This window comes from Protopterus annectens, chromosome 13.part0, assembly GCF_019279795.1.
Source record: "Protopterus annectens isolate FY-2018-M chromosome 13.part0, PAN1.0, whole genome shotgun sequence".
NCBI lineage: Eukaryota > Metazoa > Chordata > Ceratodontiformes > Protopteridae > Protopterus > Protopterus annectens.
Window position 1 is genome coordinate 38054881 of NC_056747.1, and position 27508 is coordinate 38082388.

A 27508-nucleotide genomic window follows, 5' to 3' on the forward strand; every position below is an offset into this window, starting at 1 on the left:
CTCCTCTCCACTCTGGCATCATTGATAAACTGGTCAATCTTAATATAAAATCCCTATGTAACACACACATACTCTGGATTACCAATGGGTTCACTTATGGACACCAGAGTGAATGGCACATTATCCTCCAAAAAAACTTTTCACCAGCTGTGTACCTCATGGGCCTGTTTTGGGACCACTTCTACTTGGCATCTATTTCTCTGATGCCAAATCTGACTTTACACACCTCTGGCTAAACAAGATCACAGACAACTGCAAGCTTGGAGCCATCAGTAACTACGGTGAAGACATCTAGATCATGCAGGAGAGGACCTAATTTAAACTCTTGGTGTCAAGATCACAGATTAAAACAGTAAACCGAAAACCTACGTTGCCATACATTTTGCAAAAGATGAACTACCAGATACCTATGACATAAAAGACAGCCTCCCTTAAAACAGACACTGCTATTACCCATCTAGGCATCTTCATGGATAAATTCTTTTTTGACCACCACAAATGCACTATGTTTTTCGGAAAGCCTTCAGCTTTGCCCAACTCTTTATTAAAGGTATTTCCTTTCTGTCAAAACAGGTCATCATTCACCTACTAGATTGTAATGCCTGTTCAGTGTGTACCTGTCCAAACACCTCAACCCAACATGAAAAACATCAGCATTTATCAGGTATGTGCTCCGTATGTTACTCAGAGTGATTAAAAGCCTTGTCTTACTTCTACAGACTCTTATGGGGAAATTTATGCCTGCCTTACAATTCTGTAAATGACCCAGTCCTGCTTGATCTATAAAATATCTGCAAAACTGACAAGATCAAGAAACAAACATATTTGTAACATAAAATAGAACTTATTTTCCAAAGCACAATAAAATAGAACCTGATGACAAGATAGATATTCTCCACTGCAGGAAGAAACTCTCACTTTCCATGAAGCAAAGCATGTCAGTCATTATTTTAAAATCAAGTAATCTCCGTGGTATCCCCGAAGTCTCAAAACAACCCACTAAAATGTAATGGGTCTAAAAACAAAACAGTGTAAGAAACTTCTCTGTGTGGAAGATTTTCAGCCCATATATTTCTAGTTAATCACTGTATATTAATCAGATCAGACAATAGTAGTAGAAGTAGCGAAAGTAAACTCGTCAAGTCAAAAAGTTATAGAAAATATATAATTCTACAGCATTACTAAGTATTCGAAAGTAATCCAAGCAAGGCAGGCAGTCTGTTTCCAGTCAAAAATCCTTTATTAAGTACACAGACAAGCGATCCAAGTAAAACAAAAAGAGAGTAATAATTTCCTCACAAGCTTTCTAAATATATATATACTTTTTATCAGGCATGGGAGTGGTTTAGTGTGCTGTAAAACAAAGTGTTATTGGTACACATGTTAAATTCACATCCCTTCCCCCATCAGTGTGACATTCGAGCTGGCCCTGCCCTACCAAGTAGCTGTCAGAATAACATAGCCCTAATGTACTTTAATGGTACATCTTATTTAACCAAATTATTAAATAGATTATTATTAAGTCTGTGATTTTATCCAAGGCAATATACTACATGGCTGGAAATATATGGACTGAAAATCTTCCACACAGAGAAGTTTCTTACACGGTTTCATTATTTTAAAATGTAACTTAGATGAACCTATGGGAAAATTACAGTCCTGAGCTCCCTGTTATAGAGGGAGTAATTAGTTGGGTGTATCAACCTATGAATGTATGTAGTAAAGAATACAATTTACAAGATAAAGAAAGTGCACAGCATGCATTTCTTCAGCCTGAGACGTGACAAAGTTGCCAAGTAACAGCTAAAAAGCATAGACAGCACATGTAATAATGAATGTGTCAAAACTGCATGAATTTAAATGGCTGCCTGTTCATAGCCAGAAGACAATAACTATTGCTCCTCAGAAGAGCAGAACTGAATGCAGGAAGGAATATACATACCACAGTAAGTCTAAAGCTGCAGCACTTCGGATTACTGCCCCAAACTTCTATGCACAACAGTCTCAGAGGTAGCATATATTAGTTTCTGAGGTGTCAGGGGTACAGATCCATGCATGTCAGTGTAAGAGAATGAAGACCCCTTCGTAAAAACTTAAAAAATGAATTTGTAATTTCAGAATTCACTTTTTTTTTATTCACAACTTATTTTCCAAAGCACAATAATTCACAAGGCCAGAACTTGTATATGTGACAGGGAAACACTTCAGACAGGTTCTGTAGTCAGCAAAGGTAAACAAAGTACAATGTAAGTGAATAAGTGTCACTGCACAACAATCTTTGTTCACTGAGCAACCTACTGAATGGTTAAGTTAAGCATCCTTCACTTCAGGCAAAGAGTGAAACACCACGTCACCAGTGACAAGTAATCTGGGCAGCTGCACTCCCACGGTTAACAAAAGAAAATCTGACACATTCACACAAGGCTTTTTCCTGAGCATCAGTAGTTCCACAGGGCTGCACATTGTGGGGATAGTGGTGATTAACAATGGTAGCCCCCTTTCTTTCAATTCAAATGGCTGCCCCACTATACAGATAATCCCACAACAATTATTTCAGAAAGTAAAACATCAGTGTCTTACTTTCCATTTCCGTATTTCCTCACTCTGCTCAGCAGACTTCAAATGCAGTGCATGTACCTGCACTAACATATGGTTACGTTTTCTTAGGTGCAAGTATTTTGCTTAACCGACAACACAAAGTCACATGTACGGTCAGATTACATTTCAGGGTCCACCAAGCAGCGTACAAATGACATCCAAATATAGTATGCATTTCACATTAAATTACTCAAGACTTTATGGAAATAATACTAAAAAAAAAACACAAAATCTCATATATATAAAACATTTTATTATCAAAACTATAAATATTAACAAAACAGGAAAGATCTACACCAGTACTTAACTTGAAAAATGAAAAAAAGTTAAATAATACTTACATCTGTTTACAATATATAAGTTTGCAGAATTGTGTCATTCTTTCAGATCTGGGACATTACCCCAAACAAATCTTGAGTCTAGTGAAATATGAAATAACCAGTTCTTCTTGTACAAACTTTGGAATGTCTTTAAAAAGAACCCATTTGTCTGACATAACACAGTTTGAATTTTCCCTGAGTAGTGTCACATAAAACCCAAACGTCAGAGCTCAGGGGACTACAAAATGCATAATACAGGTAGCAGAACCATATGAAAGTCATCTTCTGTGCCACGCCATAAAGACAGCAGGATGCCCATCTGAGATACAAGTGTCAAAACTGACCGTATATCCTGGCAGTGCGTTTAAGAAACACTGTGTGTATACAAGTATACATGTGCGTTTCTGAGAATAAGGGATTAAACTCAGAGTGTAAACATTTTAAGGTCCTCACTTGCTAAAGACAATTAGCTTTTCAGCCTTTATCCTACTGCTTTCTTTCGAGTTACAGTATGAAATGCTCTTCCTAGACGACCTCATGAAAATAATGCACTGAACACAGAACAGGCAGCATGGTAGTTTTGTACAAACATACAATAGCTGAAATCATTTGCCTTGCAAATCATTCTGAAAATCAGTTGTAGTTCTGTTCGGGTTCATGAAAATTGAATGAGACGGGTACAAAACACACTTAAAAAAACAGTGGCACACCATCTAAATACAGTACCATAGATTTAACATTCTGTCTCTACAGTAAGGTCTAGGAATTTGCACATTTGTGTATTTTGTAGCTCATGTTAATTACATTTTACTTAAACGCCATTCATTTTATAGCAACTATCATTGTGAATTAACACTCAGGGTCTTGGTAAAATCTAATACTTCTCTCATTTCAATATGTCATGGAGTCTACAAGAAGCAGGCTCATGGTCTCACCTTGAGGAGATGTTCACCTATCAGGGTATATCAACTGCATGGTACTGCAGTGCCCGCTACTCTACAAAGACAGCAAGATGATGTATCAACTCTTACAGCAGATGAGCTTAAAACAATGGCAATCAATGATGGCAGTGCTGTTTCTATATAAACACTGACATCTAAATCAGGAAGAACTCAAACCATTAAACAACAAAACACACTATCAGAGATGGTCCTGTACACTCCCTTCAACCTACAACAAAGCAAGCAATCGCCAGGCGTTGTTACATTCTTTATACTGACAAACAGGAGCCTTCTGAAGGTCGAGACACAATAAGATATCTACCGTTGGATGTAGGGATTGACGTATCCTTAAGAACACAGTACTGTGGGAAGTCTAAGGACTGAGGCACACATATCTGCATATGTCCTGAGGAAAAACATGGTCAAAAAAATAAAATAAGAGAATCAAATGATCCTTTGTAACATTGCAAACTAATTCACAAGAGTGAGCTATAGATCTGCTCCATGACAGGAGCATAACCTTGATCTTTTGGTGTCTTGCCGGCCAGGGACTCCTATAAATAAAAGTAAACAATTATTAATCATATTTTTAAACATCTTTATTGAATCATCACTTGTGACGTATGCAAATTTACATTTATACAAATATTATATAATTTATACAAAGGTAATCAAACTATTAAATTAACATTAACAAACATTATGCTTCACATATATTGTTATATAACATATAACCTAAGCAACATTAGATAAATTAGTCAATTTCTGTCCCTTTTAAAGAAGAAACGTTTTTACTAAACCACCACTTATGACAAAAGCAATCATACATTTATGAATGAAAACGAACCACACAGACAATTCTAGTTGCAAGCATTTTACATCACAAACCATACTGACACAATCCCAGTTGCACACATTATATATCACTTATAATCTACCAATCATTTTCAGTCAAACATTACATAGCTCTTTTAAGTTCTACCTTGTTTTAAACCTCATTCCTCACCTGTATGTACTGTTCCCACAATTCCCATGTTTTCTTGTGTACAGTAGAGTCTCAATTGTCTGAACGTCGATTATCAGAAATGTCTATCAGAATCAGATTTCCAAAGTTTTCGGGTAGGAAAAATCATAAAGTCTGAATATGTAAATATTATATGTATTTGCTTGATCATGTTTTTTTGAGCTTGTAGCCAGTTCGTATGTGAAAAATATTCTTTATTGTCCATTGGAATCATTGAAAATTTGAAAAGTGTATTCCTGTGTGCAGAAAAAAACAAGATTTTAGCAGTTTTTTATCTGGTTCAATTATATGTTTGATTACCTGAACAATTTGATTATCCGAACTACCCTAGGTCCCAATTAGTTCAGATAATCGACTCTCTACTCTAGTTTCTTCCTACCTTTTTCTAAAGATGTCAATTCCAGTTGCTTTATCACTGTTACTATATTCACTACTTCTAATATAGTTGGTTAAGATTTTGTTTTTCCATTTTCCAGTAATTACTTTTTTGGAAGCCAGATAGCAAGACCTTACCATGTCTAGGCAATTCTGATTCTGTATCATAGCTCAGAAAAATTATCTCCCTCGTCACACCAATCTGCCCACCCAGCATCTCTCACTGTGCATCCCATAGGGAATCCTTAAGGTCCACCCACCCGTCACACTCCCAGAAAATATATGGAGTCTACCTGAGGTATAAAAATATCTATGTAAACATTTCCAAGCAAAAAATCATAAATCTAGATTTTGCTACATATTTGGGAGACATACATACATACATCCTCCCATTGTTTCTTTGTGAATTGCTTATCCAATCTGTCTTCCCTATCCTTTTGAACCTCCTCTGACTGATTCTTATAGTAATCATGCAATACTTTATATGCTGTATTAATTATTCTTTTTTAATGGCAGCTTCTGTTCCAGATTCTACTACAAACTCTACCAGTGCTGGTTTTTCATTTAGGACACCCATCTTTCTTTCTATTTGCCTATACCCGGATATCAATCCTTGAAAGGGAAGCCAATCTCTAATCTGCAGTCCAAATAAATTCTTGGCCTCTTCCCATTCTATTACCATTCCCTTTCTAGTTATTTTCTCCCAAAACACTGGTTCTGTTGCCAGTTTTCTCCAACAAAATCCAGCCCCCCTCTTATCTATTATCTGTATAACTAATCACACTCACCTTATTGGCAGAATCTCTTTTCTCCATTCTCGTACAGGTTTAGTTCTTAGAATACTCCTTGTTATTTTATGAATGTAATATGTACATATCAATTTGTCAGAGCTTCTCTCCTTGGGTCTCCACTGAAAATGGGCTATAACTGCTCAGTTGGACTAACCCGGTTAACAAATGTGAAATAAATAAATAAAAGTTACATTCTGTATGATTTTTGTTCTACTTAGGGTCTGCAAACAAAATCCCACTCTCTCATTATTTCTTGAGCTTCCCTTGTATCAACATTCCTTTCCACTTTGAATTATAGTTTTCTGCTTATGTCATGTATAAGAGCCTTAAATGTGTTGCTCTAAAATACCCCCTCAAATTGGCTAATCCTAGTCCACCTTGTTCTATTGGAAACGTCAGCTTACCTCACTTGATCCTTGCTGTCTTCCCTTCCCAGGTAAAATCCTTCAACTCTTTTTTTAATTGCTATCCACAACTTCTACTCTGGTTGATAAAAATATGCCTGACCTGTGTATAAGACTAAAGAGACTAAAAACATTTTAATTGCTCATTTCTTAGTATAACTATCCATATAACAAAGCTTCCAGTTTCTCAATTTTTGTATTATCTTCTGTTTAGTCGCTTCCCACATATCCTTAGTTGCCACAACAGAGTCATTTCTAATCCATACTCCTAAATACTTCCTTTTATCATGTCCTCATAAACATGGATATTGTTGGACCAATTTGTGTGTGGGTACATAATTTACTGCTATTGCCTTTGTTTTAGCTTCATTTATTTTCTGTCCCGAGAAGATATGAAACGGTCTTAAATATAATCCACAACACTGTGGTTCCACGGTGGTTCTGTCATGTATAAAATTTAGAAGAGAGACCAGATGGAGGCTAAAGGCCCACTATAGCAATAAATAAAACAAATCCAAACAACAGCAATGTAGATCACCAGGCTAAGAAACAAAGCTTTTATTCCGTACAACAGGTTAGCGCTTTCGGGAAACAATCCCTTCATCAGACAAACATTCAACAGTTCTAACCACATTAAAACAGTTCTAACCACATTAAATAAAAATAACTAGCCAATAAAAAATGTGGAACAATCAAGTAATTAAAAAATATATTAAAAATGCCTACTTAAAATAGGCTTTAAAGGAACCATGCCATTTAAACCAGGGGATCTATCAGCCCCCAGTTCTATAATCCATCGAACCTCATGGAACTCTAAGATTTATGACATCTCCTCCCCTTAAGTTAATCATCACTAACTGCAAAACTTGAAAACAAAACCAATGTCCTTCATTTCCCTTAATATGTTGAAATAAGGCATTGTGTTCCCTTTTTAACCTAACATTTGAAAGATGTTTAAAGATCCTGTCCTTAAATCTACAATTTGTCTTCCCCACATAAAATGATGCACAGCAGTGACACCTAGCTAAATAAATTATATTCTCTGTAGTACAATTAGCTATGTGGTTTGGATAATACACTATGTGTCACAGGATGTACAAAAATGTGTTCTCTATTTATAAACATACAGGCTTTACAATTCAGACAGGGGAACGTTCCTTTCCTATTACTAAATGGCATTACTCTATCATTTTGCTTGAAGGAGTCTCTATCACAAAGCATTTGTTTTAGATTAGGTTTCCTCTTATATGCAAACCTTGGTTCATCACCTACTAGATCCCTCAGCCCATCATCTGTTTTTAAAATCTTCCAATTCCTCTTAATTACATCAGCAACCTGCCTATTATTACTACTACCATATGTTAAACATAAATTCATTTTGCTTCTAGCTTTATTGTGTAGTTGCCCCTTATTTAGCATCTTATTTTTACTTTCTTTATTATTCACCCCTTGCTTAGAGAACCAGGGTGCCCCTACATCCTTACATTGTTGAGCCACTGTTGATATACCATGTTTTATCTCCCTTTCTTTATATCCTTTGGATCTAAGTCTAAGAGAAAACATATTCATTTCAGTTTGAAACTCAGTTTCTCTAGTATGTAATCTGGAAAGCCTAAGTGCCTGTCCCTTGATAATATTACTGGTAATATGGCCAGGATGCATACCATCCTTGGTTAACATAACATTCTTCTAACACTCCTTTCAGAATACCTTGGTCTCAAAACCATCTAGTGTATGTCCTAGGCCAACATCTAAAAAATCTATATGAGATGTTGAGAAATTTAGGGTAAGTCTAAGGAAATCTGTAGTAGATTCCAAATAACTTTGGAACTCATACAAAGATTCACTTGTGCCTTTCCACAGTAAAAAGACGTCATCTACAAAACGGCCGTAGAAGATGACTGACTGCTTCCATGGATGTTCAGCTTTTATAAGCACATCATCCTCCCACTGGGCCAATACTAAATTGGCATAGGAATTGGCACAGGGGGTGCCCATGGCTACCCCGTGCTTCTGCCAATAATAATTCGAACCAAACATGAAGACGTTATTCTCTAAAACCAACTCTAACAGGCAAATCATCTGAAAATCAACAGCATCACTAAAATAATTATTTGCATTTAAGAACTTTTTTACTGTGCGTAGACCATATTCATTTGGTATCACAGTAAACAGGTTTTTCACAGCCACAGTGACCATCAAGGCCTGTTCTGTGAATTGTAATGACTTAGAAAAATTAAATAACTTTGTCAAAAAATCAGCCGTATCCTTAAAAATTATCCAGATAGAAAAAAAACTCTGTGACCCATCCCCTTCCTGAAACGATTGGACGAAAAAGGGGTCCCTTGAATCCTTATGTATTTTTGGCAAAGTCTTAAAGACAGGTATCACAGGGTTTGCAACATAAACAAAATCATAAGCTTCTGTATCTAAGATACCACTATTCTTAAAATCAAACAATGTATTAGAAACATGTACCATAATACTCTTCACCTTAGAGCTATTAATCTGTAAATAAGTCTCATCACAGGACAACATGAGAGTCATTTTATCCAAATAATAGCTCTTGTCCATTACGACGATGGCCCAACCCTGGTCAGCTGGTCTAATTACCAAAGAATAGTCAGTCTTTAACGTCTGCAGAGCTTGTTTTTCTTCCACAGTTAAATTATAAAAACGTTTTCCTTTATACAGATCACCCCCTTGTAGATCATTTTCACAGCTCTTTAAAAATGTTTCTATGGCTGGACATAAGACTGGTACAAAGGTACTAGGTTTCTTCAAACAAGTACCAGCACTTTCTACTTCATTAACAGTACCAAACATTCTTTTTAATTGTAAATTCCTGCCAAAAAGTTACAACTGCATTGCCTTGCTCCCAAACCCCGATTGTGGGCGAGGTTCATGTGGTTCCATCTTCTCGTCCATCACTGGATGCCTTACCGATTGGAGCCTTAGAGATAACCAACAGCTCAGTTTCAGATTACGTCAATCATGGTCCCTCGACTCTGGCTAACGTAAGGTCGTTTGAGACCTGTGAAGTAGAAGTCGGTGCAACGGAAGCAATGAGGGGAATTGATGCTCGGGGTTTGGTAGCAAGGCCTAAAACCCTTTATTCCCAACTGGTTTTCCAGTCTCTACCAGTACCAGTGAGGAAGAAAAGGGAGAAGAGAGAAGATTCTTCGATGGTCCAACCACAGCAGTGCTTGGACAGTCGGGAGAGGAAGAGACGGAAAGTCTCCCTGTGACAGCAGGTACTGTTAACGTTATGTATAACTTGTCTCATATGCCTTTATCAGATTGTCAGCTTCGTATACTGAGCAAAGGTTTGAATTATGTGCCAGCTTCCAATGTGTCTTATACAGACTTAGTAATGCACTTGAAACTTTTTGGCAGGAATTTACAATTGAAAAGAATGTTTGGTACTGTTAATGAAGTAGAAGGTGCTGGTACAAGATTGAAGAAACCTAGTACCTTTGTACCAGTCTTATATCCCGCCATAGAAATATTTTTAAAGAGCTGTGAAAATGATCTACAAGAGGGTGATCTGTACAAAGGAAAACATTTTTATAATTTAACTATGGATGAAAAACGAGCTCTGCAGACGTTAAGGACTGACAATTCTTTGGTAATTAGACCGGCTGACAAGGGTTGGGCCATCGTCGTAATGGACAAGAGCTATTATTTGGATAAAATAACTCTCATGTTGTCCTGCGATGAAGACTTATTTACAGATTAGTAGCTCTAAGGTGAAGAGTATTATGGTACATGTTTCTAATACATTGTTTGATTTTAAGAATAGTGGTATCTTAGATACAGATGCTTATGATTTTGTTTATGTTGCAAACCCTGTGATACCTGTCTAAGACTTTGCCAAAAATACATAAGGATCCAAGGGAACCCCCCCCCCTTTCGTCCAATTGTTTTGGGAAGTGGTGGGGCCACAGAGATTTATTCTATCTGGATTGAATCTAAGTTCAAAGAGGTTATTCCACAGGTTCAAAGAATTTTTAAGGATACGGCTGATTTTTTGACAAAGTTATTTAATTTTTCTAAGTCATTACAATTCACAGAACAGGTCTTGATGGTCACTATGGATGTGAAAAACCTGTTTACTGTGATACCACATGAATATGGTCTACGCACAGTAAAAAAGTTCTTAAATACAAATGATGCTGTTGTTTTTCCAATTATTTGCCTGTTAGAGTTGGTTTTAGAGAATAACGTCTTCATGTTTGGTTCGAATTATTATTGGCAGAAGCAGGGGGTAGCCATGGGCACCCCTTGTGCCACTTCTTATGCCAATTTAGTATTGGCCCAGTGGGAGGATGATGTGCTTATAAAAGCTGAACATCCATGGAAGTAGTCAGTCATCTTATACGGCCGTTTTGTAGATGACGTCTTTTTACTGTGGAAAGGCACAAGTGAATCTTTGTAAGAGTTCCAAAGTTATTTGGAATCTACTACAGATTTCCTTAGACTTACCCTGAATTTCTCAGCATCTCATATAGATTTTTTAGATGTTGGCCTAGGACATGCACTAGATGGTTTTGAGACCAACGTATTCTGAAAGGAGTGTTGGAAGAATGTTATGTTAACCAAGGATAGTATGCATCCTGGCCATATTACCAGTAATATTATCAAGGGACAGGCACTTAGGCTTTCCAGATTACATACTGGAGAAACTGAGTTTCAAACTGAAATGAATAAATTTTCTCTCAGATTTAGATCCAGAGGATATAAAGAAAGGGAGATGAAACATTGTATATCAACAGTGGCTCAACAACGTAAGGATGTAGGGGCACCCTGGTTCTCTAAGCAAGGGGTGAATAATAAAGAAAGTAAAAATAAGATGCTAAATAAGGGGCAACTACACAATAAAGCTAGAAGCAAAGTGAATTTATGGTTAACATATGGTAGTAATAATAGGCAGGTTACTGATTTAATTAAGAGGAATTGGCAGATTTTAAAAACAGATGATGGGCTGAAGGATCTAGTAGGTGATGAACCAAGGTTTGTATATAAGAGGAAACCTAATCTAAAACAAATGCTTTGTGATACAGACCCCTTCAAGCAAAATGACAGAGTAATGCCATTTAGTAATAGGAAAGGAACGTTCCCCTGTCTGAATTGTAAAGTCTGTATGTTTATAAACAGAGAACAAATTTTTGTGCATGCTGTAACACAAAGTCTATTATCCGAACCACATAGCTAATTGTAATACAGAGAATATAATTTATTTAGCTAGGTGTCACTGTTGTGCATCATTTTATGTGGAGAAGAGAAATGGTAGTTTTAAGGACAGGATCTTTAAACATCTTTCAGATGTTAGGTTAAAAAGGGAACACAATGCCTTATTTCAACATATTACGGGAAATTAAGGACATTGGTTTTGTTTTCAAGTTTTGTAGTTAGTGATAATTAACTTAAAGGGAGGGGATGTCATAAATCTTAAAGTTCTATGAGGTTAGATGGATTATACAACTGGGGGCTGATAGATCCCCTGGTTTAAATGGCATGATTCCTTTAAAGCCCATTTTAAGCAGGCGTAGACCTTGCTTTTAATATATTTTTTAATTACTTGATTGTTCCAAGTTTTTTATTGGCTAGTTATTTCTATTTAACGTGGTTAAACGTTTTGAATGTTTGTCTGATGAAGAGATTGTTTCCTGAAAGCGCTAACCTGTTGTACGGAATAAAAGCTTTGTTTCTTAGCCTGGTGGTCCACATTGCTGTTATTTGGTTTTGATGTATAAAATATAATCTGCAAATAGAGCCAGCTTTTCCTGACTACCATACCAGTTATAATCTTGAAATTCTGAGTCCCTTATTTTCTTTGCCAATGGTTATATACAATAGGGACACAGGTGAACAGTGGTCTCACCTTCGATAACCACATCGCCACAACAGTCAGGAAATCCTTCTATGTGGCACACCTCATCACTAAGGGCTTTTCATCTAAAAAAAGGAGGTCAGTGTCCCACTGTACTCATCCCTCATTAGACCCATTATAGAATACAATGGTCCGTTTGGTATGTACCTTTCAAGACATCTGCAACAACTAGAATGGCCGCAGAAATACCTCACTAAAAGAATCACAGGCCTAAAGCAGATGCCCTACTCTGACCACCTTAAAAAAACTTCAGCTATAATCTGTTGCATATCGTTTACTCAGAGGCAATCTCTGCTTAACATATAAGGCCATGTCAAACCCAGAGTTGTTGGACATGCTACACTTAAAGAAATCCCAATCCCTCAGAGCCACACGCTCCAGAGATCTAAACCTTGTCATCACAATAAACAAAACATGCTGGAGGGATAGGTTCCTAACCCTGAGACTTCCCAGACTGGAATAGACTGCCCATATATGTCAAGCAGAGTGCCTCTTTGGCCCTCTTCAAAAGGAACCTTGATGATTGGATGGGAGAAAGGAAATTCACCCCGGCGATCACGTCAGTCGTCCTGCTAGACAGGGGTCCAGGGAAGTAAATAGTGTGGGAAGAAATAGCCAGGGAATTGTTATGGCTAGGCTTGTATAGCCCCTAGGTCTGATAGCCTAGTACTAACCTATGAACCTATAATGCAAACAACAAAAAGGAAAGCGGACAACCCTGACTGATTCCTCTACTCAAGCAGAAGTCATCAGTGAGAACCCTACCCACTTTAATTTTCACCTCCGATCCCTCATATGTTCTCCTAATCAACCTTAAAATTATATCAGGGTAAGCAAATACTTCTATTCCCTTGCTCATGAAGTCCCAGTCTTCTCTGTCAAATGCTTTCTCTGCATCAAGACCCACCAATAACAGTGGTATTTTCTTACATTCTTTTCCCCTCTGGATCAACAATGTTCTGTTAATATTGTCAAATGTTTGACACCCCTCCAGAAACACACACTGATCCACATCTATCAATTTTAGTAAACACTTTTGTCATTCTTTTAGCCATTACTTTGTTAATCATGGTTTAGTATTAAAACGAGCCTGTATGAAACTGATCTGATAGATCTTTACCCATTTTAGGTATTACTGTTACCACAGCCTTCTTCCAGGATGCCAGCACTTTTCCTCCTCTTAAAATACCGTTAAACAAAACATTCCAGATTTTTATCAATTTTTCCCATCCTAGTTTCCAAACTTCCACAGGAACACTATCTGCTCCTGGGAGCTCTCCTGTAAATTGGTTATACATAGCCATTTTTCTCATCTCTTCCTATCCTGTTAGTAAATGAGGCTCATCTACCTCTAACCTTGGCATATTTAATTCTACCATAAACATTTCCATTTGTCCCTTTTCTTGATTTACATATTTATTTCTCTGCTTTATACAAACTTCAATAACATTTCCAAAATATTTTTAATACTTCTACAGGATCTCTTATCTTCCTTGTTATAGGCTCCCTAAGCTTGGTGACAGTCCTCTCTACTTTCTGTTGCCTGAGTCATTGTGCTAAAAGGTTTTGTGCTCTAGAATTATCAAAAAACAGTTGCTTAATAGCAATCTTTCTAAACTTGTGCATATTATCCAGCTAATCCCTTACTTTCTGTTTAGCATTCTGCAGTTGCTCCTTTTCTTGTTCTGAGAGATTCTCCCTACTTTGGAGTACTTTAACATGTGCCTCTAAATAATTCTCGTTACTTAACTATATCTCCCTTTCCTTTATTTCCACACTAGTTTTTAACTCCACTTTAACTTTATTTCACTCCCTAGCTATATTTTCAGAAGAAATTTCTATCTTCTCTGCAGCTCCTGAATTAATTCCAAAAAAAAAATTCCTTAAATTCCTCTCTCTTGAATTGTTAGGTGGGAAAGCGCCAGTGTCTTATATGTATTTCATTATCTTGCATTTTTAATTATTAGCGCATGATCTGAAATAGTTATTGGGTGCATTTCAAGACCTTTAATTAAATGCACATCTTCATGTGAGATATAAATTCTATCTAGCCTAGCTTTTTAATCTCGGAGAATAATACGCAAATTCACTCTGAACTCCAAGTACTGAATTCACATTTTCCATGCCATACAATTTCATAAATGTCTTCAAAAATCTACCCTCCTTTATTATATTTTCACTACTAGGCCCCCTAGACACATCTTCATTGCTGCAAACCAAATTCCAGTCTCCACCTATAAGTAATCCTCCTTGCTGAAAGCTGATTATTTTTCCCAGAATTTTCTTAAGCTCCATTATAGCAGTTTCAGGTGGAATGTAAATGCATGCCAGTGTAATCCTTCCTACTTGCCGGAAGCCCCTTGGTACTATATATCTTACATTATCATCTTTTTTTTTCCCTCTTCTACCACTATTGGAGATCCCCTTGCAATTAATAAATACTCCTCTTTTCCTTTGTCCCAGATATTCGGCTGAATAACCATCCTGAAAACCTTTCTTTATCAAATTCACATGCTCGGTTCTTTCCAGGTGTGTATCCTGTACCATAGCTATTTGCATTCTATGTTTTTTAATATAGTTGACTACTCTCTCTTTTTTATGTTTATCTGTAAGACATTCAAATTGAAACATTACAGAATGCATCATTGTCGTGCGTAGTTATTATTACTACCTTTTATGTACTTTTTGTTGAAAGCCTAGTTCCAACTTTTATGTTACATGCATTTATTGTTCGGCAGGTTTGTCTTTTTCTTGTCATACCCATTTGAGCCTATGCCACATCTTACATAACTTTTTTTGAAGCCCTCAAACAAAACAGCCCCCTAACCCCCCTCCAAAAAAATATTAACTTAACACACAATAATATGTACATTTTCAAATATTGAAATTTTTGCTTTCTAATAAGAACAAAAATTCTAAGTTGACAGACAGGCTAGAGTTGACCAAAAAGAAAGGTTGTCATGCTAAGACACATGGAACAGCCTGTGCTATTAGTAAGTGCTATTTGATTTTGCCTACCTTTATAGCTCACCCAGCTGAGAAAAAGTACAGTTTTGTACCTACCATAAATGTAGATGTCCGATAGACATGCAACTGCAGTCATAACATGTGGGTTGTCCCGCCTCAGGCAGCCCTCAGTCGTCCGGATTCCAAAGTCTGGGTCCGACGTCGGCTGATGTCGCATTTCTCTCCGACGTCAGAGCGGCTGGAGTACATAAGCATCAGCCGACGCCATTTTCTTCAGTGTTTCTTGCCCCAGATGCCAGGTGCCCTCCAAGGAAGGCTGTAATCAAATTGGAAGACAAAAACAGGATTCCAAACAAATACATGAGCAATAAAACAAATACACCATAACAGATATCCCCAGCTAAGTAAGGGGGGGATAGGAGTGGACCCTAGGCATAGAGAGGTATGGAGGGAGGAAAAACCGACTGCAGTTGCATGTCTATCGGACATCTACATTTATGGTAGGTACAAAACTGTACTATGTCCTTCAAGAATGCAACTGCAGTCATATCATGTGGGTAGAATACCATAGCTTAGCTGGGGGAGGAGGTATGCTCTAGGAAAGAGATGGTGTGGCAATCAAACCCTGCAGGACTGCCGAAGCAAAGCCTGCTCTGGATCTGGAATATAGAGGGAGATTGTAGTGTTTGGAGAATGTATGCACAGAGCTCCATGTAGCAGCTTCTAGAATGTCCTTTGTAGGCACCCCTCTTAAAAATGCTATAGAGGTGGCTGTAGCTCTGGTGGAATGTGGTCTGACATAGGCTGGAACAGTCTTTCCATGAAAGGAATAACAGAATCTGATGCAATGTCCAATCCATTTAGAAATAGTCTATTTTGAAATTGCTTTTCCTTGGACTGCAGGGGCGTAAGCTACAAAAAGCTGTTCAGACTTCCTACTGGCCTTGGTTCTGTCCAGGTAGTATCGAAGTTGTCTGTGAATGTCCAAGGTATGCAAAAGTCTTTCCCCCTTGATCTCAGGATTGGGGAAGAAAGCAGGCAGATGAATGGCTTGATTTAGAGAAACCCTAGATACCACCTTTGGCATAAAAGTAGGGTTGGTCCTTAATGAAACCCTGTCTCTGTGGAAAATAATAAAGGGTGGTATTGCCATTAGGGCCTGTAGCTCCGAAACCCTTCTTGCTGAGGTAATTGCCAACAGGAAAGCTGTTTTCCATGAGAGGAATTGCAAGCCAACTGAAGCTGCTGGCTCAAAAGGAGGTAGAGTCAGTTTTTCTAAGACAAAATTGAGGTCCCAGGCGGCACTGGGGCCTTTCTTGGTGGCTTAATGTTTTTGATTCCCCTGAGGAATTGTCTTAGTAAGGGGTGAGAGAAAACAGGAGGATCAGTGTTGTATCTAGCTGAAATAGCAGATGCATGTACCTTTATTGAAGAATATGAGAGGCCGCTCTGTAACATATCTGCCAAATATTCCAAGATAAGTGGGATGTTCAGTAATGATGCATAATGTCCTTTGCTGGTATTCCAATTGCTGAATCTTTTCCACTTTGCTAAGTAAACCTTTCTGGTGGATGGTCTTCGAGCCTCTGTTAGTATCCGCTGAACTTCCTTGGAGAGAGATAAGCTGAAGTTATTTATGGGATCTCCCAGGCTGTTAGCTGCAGTGTCTGAAGGTTTGGATGCAGTGTTTCGAAATTGTGTTGAGTCAAAAGTAGGGGCCACTGAGGGAGGGCCCACCTCCTGGTGTGACATATGCTCCGTAGTAGTGGGTACCAGTGTTGTCTTGGACAATCCGGAGCTATTATGATTCCCTTGGGCTTCTCTGCTTTGATCTTTAGTAATACTGAGGTCATCAGTGGCAGAGGTGGGAATGCATAGATTGCTAGGGAGTTCCAGTTGAATGAAAGGGCATCTATTTTCCAAGCCTTTGGATGGTATGTCCTTGTGCAAAATTTTGGTAGAAGATGATTGAGGTGAGAGGCAAATAGGTCCACTTCTGGCTTGCCCCATGTCAAGTGAGTTGTCTGAAAGCCTCGGATGTAACCTCCACTCGTGTGGATCTGTGAAATTCCTGCTTAGGCTGTCCGCCAACACATTGTCTTTTCCTGGAACAAACTGGGATTGTAACTGGATGTTTAGACTCAGTGATTTCTCCCAAAGCTGCATTGTCAGTCTGCAAAGGGTGTAAGAGTGGGTGCCCCCCTGCTTGTTTATGTACCACATCACAGTAGTGTTGTCTGTCCGTATCATTAAGTGGCCTTGCTGGAGTTGGTTTTGAAAAGCCTCGATAGCATGCATTACTGCCAGCATTTCCTTTTGGTTTATATGCAGATGTGTTTCCTTTGGAGACCATTGTCCTTGTATACACCTGCCTTCCATGTGCACCCCCCCCATCCGAGGTCTGAGGCATCTGTAGTCATGGTCTGTGTTATCTGTGGTTTTTTGAATGACATACCTGTGTTTTCCTGGCTCACCGAGGCCCACCATAGGAATTCCTTTTGTAGGCATGGAATGAGTGGTATGATTGTCTCCAAGTTGTTGCTGTGCTGAGACCAAATGCTTTTTAGGTACCATTGAAGCTTTCTCATGTATAGTTTTGCTAATGGAACCAGTAGAATGCAGGATGTCATGTAACCCAGGGCCTGTAGGAATCTCCTTGCAGTCATCTGGGTGAGTTTTGCTAAACCTTTGAAGTATTGAGTTAACTTCTCTTGCTTGTCTTCTGTCAGGTAAGCCATCTGAGAGGCTGTGTCTAGTTTGGCTCCTAAGAAGATTATTTGCTGGGATGGCTGCAGTCTTGACTTTTGGAAGTTGACTGTGTATCCCAGAGCTTGAAGTAATCATATGACATAATCCAGATTTTTTGTCAACATCAATTTGTCGTCCGCTTGTATGAGGCAGTCGTCCAGGTACGGATAAATTTGTATACCCTGGAGCCTGCAATGAGCAATTACTGAAGCCAGGCATTTTGTAAACACTCTGGGCACAGTAGATAAGCCAAATGGCAATGCTGAGAATTGATAATGCTCTGGCCCTGCAAGAAATCTGAGGTATCTTCTGCAGCTGTGTCTGATAGGGACATGCAGGTATGCCTCCTTGAGGTCCAGAGTAATCAGCCATGACTCCTTGCCCAGCATGGGAAGGAGTTGCTGTAGAGTCAGCATTTTGAACTTTGGTACTATGAGAAAGGTGTTTAATGCGGACAAGTCCAGTATTGGTCTCCATTGAGCTTCTTTTCTTGGAACAAGGAACAGTCTTGAGTAAAACCCTGTTCTTGTTCTTGTTGTGGAACTCTTTCTATTGCTTTCATTCGAGTCAGCAGAGTGATTTGCTTGATAGCCTCTGCCCTTTGATGTTGTGGTAGATTTGGCATGCCTTGTTTTCTTGGTAAGGTATGAAAATGAAACCTGTACCCTCGGTCTATAATGTCCAAAATCCATTTGTCCTTTGTCAGTCTGTGCCAGTTTTCTGCAAACAGAGATAATTTCCCAAGGGAGCTTCTAGTTGTTCCCTGGTAGGCGGTAGTAGAGGAAAGTCATTGAGTTTGTGGTTGTTGGGCAGGTGAAACCCCTGCGTCACTTCTTTGGTTTCCTGGCTGCCATTGTCATCCCCTGTAAGGGCCTCTGTATTGGCCTCTTCCTCGGCCACGTCTGTTCTTACCCCTTTGAAACTTTCCTGGATTAGGAAAGGACCAGTTTTTTGAAGGCCAATTCCTACTGAATCTGGGGGGTTGAACCTGGAGGAAATCCTTTACAGTTTGAACTCATTTTGCTTTTTCTTCGATGGTCTTTAACACATCCTTAGCATTTGCACCAAAAAGCTTGTTCTTTTCCAAAGGTGCATCCAGAAGTTTTGCTTTTACATGTAGAGGTTGATCTTTTAACCAAGCATGTCTACGCATCACTGCCCCTGTCATAGCTGCCCTACATGAAGCTTCCAGTGCATCATATCCACACTGCAGGAAGTGATTGCTTACTTGCTGAGTGTTATGTACAGCTTCCTGCAAAGTCTTCCTGTCTAAAGGATCAGGAGAAGCTAATGTTTTTTGTAAATCTTCTAAGAGATAATCCTGATATTGGAACATATGAAAAAGGCAATTTAAAGCTCTCATAGATAAGGTAGTGGATGTGTAAACCTTTTTACCCCATCTCTCTAATGACCTTGCTTCCCTGTTGGAGGGCAAAGGATTTTTATGAGGTGGAGGCTGAAACTCCTTTAGGCCCCTGTGAAATAGTTTCCAAATCAGCAGTATGGGCCCTGAATAAATGGGAATGAGTTTCTGGGACCCTGTAATACCTGTCTGGCTTGGCTGGAGCAGGAGGAAGAGAATCAGGGGTAGCACTAGAATCAGAATACAAATCATCCAGAACATCAAGTACAGGAGGAATAGCTAAGGGCCTGTGCTGAGGCTTCTTAAGGAAAGTCCTAAGGCGTTTCCTAGAATCAGAATATTCCTGACCCTGCCACTTGAAATGTTCCCTCATGGTGTGCAGAACTTCCCCAAAAGAAATATCCTCAGGAGGGAGGCCGAAGGTATGGAATCTTCTGCATCCGAGTCCTCATAGGTCTGGAAGAGCTCTTCCTGGCTATCAGAGTGGACAGAGCCCTCAGAGTCTTCATCTGAAGGAGAAGGGTCAGAGGGTTCAACCCGGGGCCTTTTATCAGGAGGAGGCTGGGATGCTCTCTCAGGATGGGCCTGTGAACCTCTAATCATGGAAATTAAATCAGCAGCCATGGACATAATTTGTGTCTCCGGAGTCGGCTGAGGTAAGGATTTGGAAGTAATATGCTTAGTTTTGCTGGCTGCCTTAGCCCTAGTGTAGGCCTTAATAGACATGGCCATAGGAGGCCTGGCAGCTCCACGTGCAGGAGTGACCTTGTCTACAGCAATGGTCTCGGGCACTTCCTCGGTTTCGGTATCCGGAGGAAAGTCTATAACTGGCGTCGGAGTAATGTCTGGAATCGGAGTCGTCGGTAATGCGGTGTCTTCGGTTCGTAGCGGTGGACAGACCGTCTCAGAGGGAACCAGAGCACTCGTGCTAGGTTTTGGCGTGGAGTCGGTGGTAGACACGGGCCGAGGATGTCGGTCCCGGTCTTTTCGCTTTTTGGGAGTTTGCGATGTCGGAAGATCCGACGGCATGGTGTAAGCAAATTTATCGCCGAAAAAGTCTTCAGCGAACTCCGCCCGGCACCAGAGAGTGCGCTTGTTGAAGCGAGCACAGGCTACACAGGCCGAGACGTCGTGGTCTGGGCCCAGGCAAGGGAGGCAGTAAGAGTGGAAATCCTTATGAGGTATTTGTTTACCACAAAAAAGACAATTGTTAACTTTTTCAGTAATTTCTGACATCGGCTGAGGCAAGAAAAGGTCCCCAACGGGGTACTTAGCTTTTTTGATGACTTCGGTATCGTAGAATACAGGAGCTGACCGACCGGCACTTGCGAACTGCTTCTGCTTCGGGCACCGCGCGGCAAGAAAGACTGGGGAAAATGGCGTCGGCTGATGCTTATGTACTCCAGCCGCTCTGACGTCGGAGAGAAATGCGACATCAGCCGACTTCGGACCCAGACTTTGGAATCCGGCCGACCGAGGGCTGCCTGAGGTGGGACAACCCACATGTTATGACTGCAGTTGCATTCTTGAAGGACATCACTTGAATGCTTTCAGTAAACACTTTCTTCAAGCTATTTCTCTTTATCAAATTGTCTTCTAGTGACATGCAAACTAGATGCAAAACTGCCAAGGGTACCTTGTTTACCAGAAAAAAGCCTTACAATATTCAATATTCTTTTTCATTTACATGCTTTGTAATAAACTTGTTACTGGGTAACGCGCCTAGGGACTTAATCCAGTCATTTCCCTATGCAAGCATGGGAAAAAGCACACTGAGTTTTCTTTTGTCATACTCTCTTAACCAGACCCACCCCATTTGTACACTGCAGTGCCTACATTTCTTAAAACTTAACCAAGAACAAGAGAGAAGGGATAAAAAGAAAAAAAAATAAAGCATCTGTTTATATTAATATCCCCATTGCATTAAAAAAACTGAGAAAACTTTATTTCAAACCTAACTGGTTTTGTCTAATCTTTAAAAAGCTCTGCAGCTGGGAAAACTCCTGACTGCTTTTAGAGAACAGTATGTCCTAGCCAATTTCTCTCTCCTTTTTTCCCCTTTCCCTCAGCCAATCCCCTTCCACCAGACTGTCTCCAGTTTTTTGTATCAGATTGTTCCAAGGAAACATGGAGACCAGCTGCACAATGCATTTGCTACAAAAAAAATCATAATATTCAACATCTTACTTGCTCTCTCTCAAAACTAATCTAAGGTCTTTAATCCAGTTATTTTCCCATGCAAGAATAGGAAATGGCACATTACTTTTAACTTTGCCATGCCTTTTTAACCAGGTTCTTTTTTAACATTGCTTTGCTTATAGTTCTCAAAACTGTACAAAAAGAAAGAAGGAAGAAGGGAGAAGGGAGAAAAAGAAACATGACAGCACCTGTTTACAATCCCCATTACACTTAAAAATAACTTGCAAAGAAAACCATACACCACACATACAGTACTATCAAGAAAAATGTTTTCTTTGCTTACAGTTGAGCTTTCCCTCCTCTCTTCCCCTCCCCAAAGCATTTTCCAAACATTAATGACATGAAGTAGGGCATACAATTTAAGGTTATTCACAAATCCAACAAATTTTGAAACAGTCCAATATTTCCAGATTTTCTTACTCTATTATATTTCACAAATATAATTACTGCATTGTAATCCCACATTAAGTTATTGGTTTTATTACTGTTCTTCTACATTGTCCAAATCCTGTCTCTGCTTAATTTCCAAACTACTCTCAATTCTTCTAGTCAGCGCTCATGATCCCTTCCTTCCCTCCATTTTTCTGTTGAAATACTGGAAAAGGTTTCATAGGTGCAATCTCTCTGTGGTCTCTATTACCAGAAGAACAAGCAACAGAATCTCCATCCATTTCACAACTCACTTTTTGTTGGACAAACTTTTGTACTTCCTCTTTAGCATGTACTTCATCAAAAAATGATTTAGTTCCTTCAGGGAAGAATACCTTAAAGACAGCTGGATACAGCAGTTTGAATCTCACATCTGCATCTCAACATTCCCTGAATAGTGGAATGAATTTACTCTTCTTCTGCCTTTTAGTATTTTGTCCTTCTGCCACAGTTTTGTCAGAATCAACTCCTTCTGCTGGGTAGGACTATATCTTTACTATTAAAGATCTAGGTTACTTTCTTATAGCTAGGCTTGGAGCATACACATGATGTGCTCTTTCAACTGACAACTGCTGTCAAATACCAGTCCAGTTGCTTATTTGTGCTTTCATAAAATTAATGCAGTCTGTTCCTTCAAACTACTCTGGTATAGATGAAAATCTCAGGTTTTCCCTACATGCTCTGTCTTCTAATTCTATTACTTTTTGAAACATCTCTTCCTGAGCAGTCTCATATTCAGCCAGCCTTTTCTTTATTTCAACCTCTGACTTTTGTAGCTTTAACATCTCATCTGAATATCTGTTTCAAGCTTCTTCCATTTCTTCCAGCCTTTTGTTTGTGTTGATATACTCCATCAGTGTTTTATTTTAACCAGATCTGTATGCAGTTGTCTTATATTTTCCTGTATGTTATTGGAAGTCATGTCTGATGGGTGCATTGCTTTTTGCTGAATAGCTGCAGAACTTTCACCAGTCAGTGTTTATTCCTCACTTTTGTAGCTGATTTATTTACAAATCCTCTATTTTTTTTCCTGGCATCCAGGCAGTACACTTACTAGTCAGTTACTGAAATTTACCCATAAACACAAGTCTACTGACCTTCTCTGCTGAGTTTCTGTTTTCACACTGGGAGAGCTAGAATTAAGTGGTTACTTATTGTGCAGCCATCTTGGAAGCCCCCCAACAATTAATCAAATTAATAGTTTCCAGAACTATAAGCAATTCTGCTTTCCAGGTTTTCAGTATTTTCACTAACAAAAGACAACTGTAGATAAATTTTTATATACTGCAAGATCTACCTGAATAAATGACCACAGCTTTCACACAACTAACTCAGCTTAATGCAATAACTTTTGACTATATGGCTTATATTTACACTTACTGCAAATAATCACCCCTTTTCTTGAAGTAGCTGCTTACAGAGGAAGGCAGTTCAGGACTACTGCTACTACCTTGGAACCTTCTCTAGAGTGGACACATGACCAACCTTGCCCAGAGGAGTGGTCGCTGTCTTTCCCATATGCTTGTCTACATGACAAGCAATGTGTAGTCACGTATGCACAACATACTGAATGATCAGAATAATTTCCTATTACACTGACTTCTGGGATATCATCAAATGCTGCTAGCTTCCTGTCTCCATGCCCCCTTCCTGGCTCAAGCGATCATTGGCCAATGGAACTTAAAAATGTGTCCCTCACATGGCCCTAACTATAGCAGACTGCCCAGATAAGTAATGTTTTGAACAACTGGAAGCTTAACAGTTTCATCTGATGCACTATTACTGTTAGCAATGCTTTTTTTTTACCCTCTACCATGACAAAGTTTTAAACCCCCATCATACTCTGGTGCAGCTGCAATTTCAAGACAACCCACCACTACTACAGCTCCACCTTGCTTATCCTCCCCTCGTGTCTTCCACTCTCCACTCTGTATCGGTGGATGTCTGGACTACACATGCACACTTTGGTATGCCAGACAATTAACTTCAAGGTCTTGACATACGCTGGAATGAGTAACTTTCTCCCTTTGCCTATGGAACCTGCTATAATGGTACAGACTGCCCCAGTGTTTTCCCTTATACCTGTGGATAATACTAGGTACACCCATCAACTGTAGTTGTACCCCCACTGGTCAGAAAGTGCTGCATGTTTTTACCACTGTCTTCAACTAAGGTGCATTCATTCTATCAACTGGATGTCTCTATCTTCAGGTAAGGTACTGAGTGTTTGCTGTCTTAAAGTCCCGATAATTTCAAAAGGAGTAATCTGACATCTGTTCACCTACCTAAAGTATGTGCATTTTTCTGCACTAAAGCCAATAACACTAGCTTTTTTTTTTCTTGCTCTGTTTTCTAGTTTTTAACAGACTTTAGCCATAACAGCTTAGCCTCCAGGACTGGATTTTCAACCTGGTGCTCAAATGCACTTGATGAACAGTAAGTATCTCAGTCTCTTCCTGATACTGCTTTTCTTATTCACTTTTCTCCTTCCTCCTTTCCTACTCAATATATACCCTCTGTGGGTTTACTGCATCTTTTCTTTTCCTCATCTTTGGCTTCATACTGCATCTTTCCTTCCTCGGTAGCTTCATAATATCTCATTCTCAAGCTACATTCGTGTCCATGCTGTACACCTACACCTCCTGACAAGCTGTCTTCAGTTATTCTGACTGCACTTTGCACACAGTGCAGCTATTAACTAATCCCTGTTCAGACCAGTATGTGGGAGTCCTTTTGATCTGAACTCAATCAGTTGAGCAACTTACATTTTGGCATATTTTTATTGGTCACTTTGCCTGTTTCAAAACTACATGACTAAAAAAATAAATAAGTAAAAAAAATAAAATAAACAAACACTGATGTGTGATGTACACTGATATGTATTTTCCTTGTGTCTGAAACAGTACACACTTTTTGGTGCCAAAACTGTTTTGCAGGCTATGTACATCTAGTTTACAATACCATACCTCTGCAAAAAAATAATATGGTGGCACCAACATATGATGGCCAGTAAGCTATGGTCTCACATTCCACCTTGAAGACCATCAAGTAATATGTGAGAGAGACAAATGGACTTAAGAGCATATGGCAAATGTGCGATACTGCCCTGGGCTATCACAAGCACCTGTCACATCCTAATACGGCTTATAAAGAACTGTTGTAGAGTAGAGCTATAATCAGTGGCTTCCCAGAATTTCACTTTCAGCGGAATGCCTTTTAGTGCAATCTTGCCAACAGTAACTAAAGCTTGGACAAAATAATTAAGTATATGAGCGCATGCATGAGCACACACATACACACACACACACACACACACACACACACACACACATTATACATATATATACATACACACACACACACACACTTCCCAGAGGGGCAAATGATACATTTTCATTGCCACTAGCCCCTTTCCTGTCTGTACAATAATGCTGCTAGGACACTACCCATATTCCAAACACTCACTCATGAGTGAAATCCTTTTCCTCCACAGAAACTAGGCTCGACAGCTCAACTCCTCCTGAATCAAAAAACTACACTACTACTATTCACTCCCCCAAATGTCTCCTCTCAAAAAACGACCTTTAACACAGTCATCCAACATGAATATAAAACTGGTATCACACATCAAATTACTAGGTGCGAATACAGGTGACCTCCTGAAATTTTATCTCAACCTTCAGCAAGCCATAAAAAGACACACTAAAAGCTAGACTGCCACCATAGTGTAAAACACTACCTTGCAGACTCTGCTAGATAAAATATAGCCACTTCTTTTCTACTCCCCAACTATTACAGGCCTGTCCTATCCTAACCAATCTCTACTCCTTTATCAGCCAAACTAGAACAATACTACAATAAAGTAACAAAATTCACAAACAAGTATACTGGCTCAAACTAACTTATTTTCTGTTGTACTCGCAACTAATTACAGCCTTAAAACTCCTGCACAACTCAGAAAAATTCCCATCTCTTCACTCCATCACTCAAACTTACACTACTAAAGAGAACTCTACTCTCCAGTGACAAATCATTACTCTCCATAACTAAACCAAACAAAAATGCAGGATACTTCCTGCATTGCTAATAGCTGGAATACCATCCCATTCCACCTAAGAACAGTATGCAACCTGAAAGACTAAAGATGCCAACTGAAGCAACAACAGCTAGATAAATGAATGTGCACCTGCACCATCCCTGGTTAAACTGCTACTAATACAGCCATATGAATTTGTGCCATAACTCGCTACTGCACAAAACTTAATGTACTATCACATGACTATATCCTCCTCTATCACTTCATCTCCTTTATCTTCTCTGGGCTTCCTCCCCTCCTTCCCTTCTTGTGCCTGCTCTCTTTATCTTAAATACATTCATATACAATCCAGGTAACTGTTATTTCAGTTCAACCTGCTTATAAAGCATGTCTGAATAATGGAACTGTTGGTCGAGTGAAACAGTTTGTAAACGATGAAACAATGCAAGTGATGTCTATCACATCTGTATAAAAGAGTTTTACCCCTCTGGGCCTCCTCTGTAAAATGGCACTGCTCAGCTGGACTATCACAGTAAACAAACATCAATAAATAAATGAATAACTAAGAGCCCCATGTTCGTATTTTCCACTTAATTTAGATTTCCACAGACATTTAAGTTTGTGAGGTACTGGTAAAGTCCAAAACAGGTAACTATTTATTTACTTATTGTTTTTGTTGAATGGGATAGTCTGACTGGGTTATGGTAGCCCCTTTTTAATGGGAGTCTGAGGATAAAAGCTCCAGTTACAAATTGGGCAGTTTCTTAAAAAATATTTTTAAAAAATCCTAGTATCTACAATGAAAACTTTCAGCATCCACATCTTCCTGTATTTCTGCTAAGAAAAGACAGCTGCAAATTCTTACACTTTTTTTTACATTATATGCATTTTACATGTTGCAAATTTTACTGGAAAACACAACTATAGCTTTCAAATAGCTAATTCATCTCAATACAGTTTTCCTACATTTTCTGCCTTCGCTGCACATTTTAATAAATGACAATTGCAAGTTTAACACAGCCTGTCACACCTCCCACAACTCCAAACTGCTCTGATAAAATCAAGTTCTAGACAAATGAAAAGGCAAATGAGACACTAAAGACAAACATGATGTGGGCAAATGTTTCATGTAGCCAAAGCACAACTCAAAAATTATTCTGTTATGGTAAGAAAGCACTAATCTCAAATGAATTATGTTATGGTAAGAAAGCATTACTCTCAATTATGTTATGGCGAGAAAGCAATACTCTCAAATTATTCTGTTACGGTGAGAAAGCACTACTCTCAAATTAATTATGTTATTGTAAGAAAGCATTACTCTCTAATAATGTTATGGTGAGAAAACATTACTCTCTAATTATGTTATGGTGAGAAAATAATGCTCTCAAATTATTCTGTTACGGTGAGAAAGCACTAGCCA

General features: G+C 38.9%; 1 protein-coding gene across 2 annotated transcripts in view; it reads right to left on the reverse strand.

Annotated features, from left to right (window-relative positions):
* Nucleotides 1–2835: 2835 nt before the first annotated feature.
* The window catches only part of MPND (MPN domain containing), a 1899579-nt gene continuing 1874906 nt past the window's right edge, over nucleotides 2836–27508 (reverse strand). For both annotated transcript variants that reach the window (XM_044090604.1, XM_044090605.1), the window contains exon 14: nucleotides 2836–4413. In XM_044090604.1, the coding sequence (XP_043946539.1) occupies nucleotides 4336–4413 (78 nt within the window). In that variant the 3' untranslated portion in view covers nucleotides 2836–4335. The remainder of the gene's footprint in view (nucleotides 4414–27508) is intronic.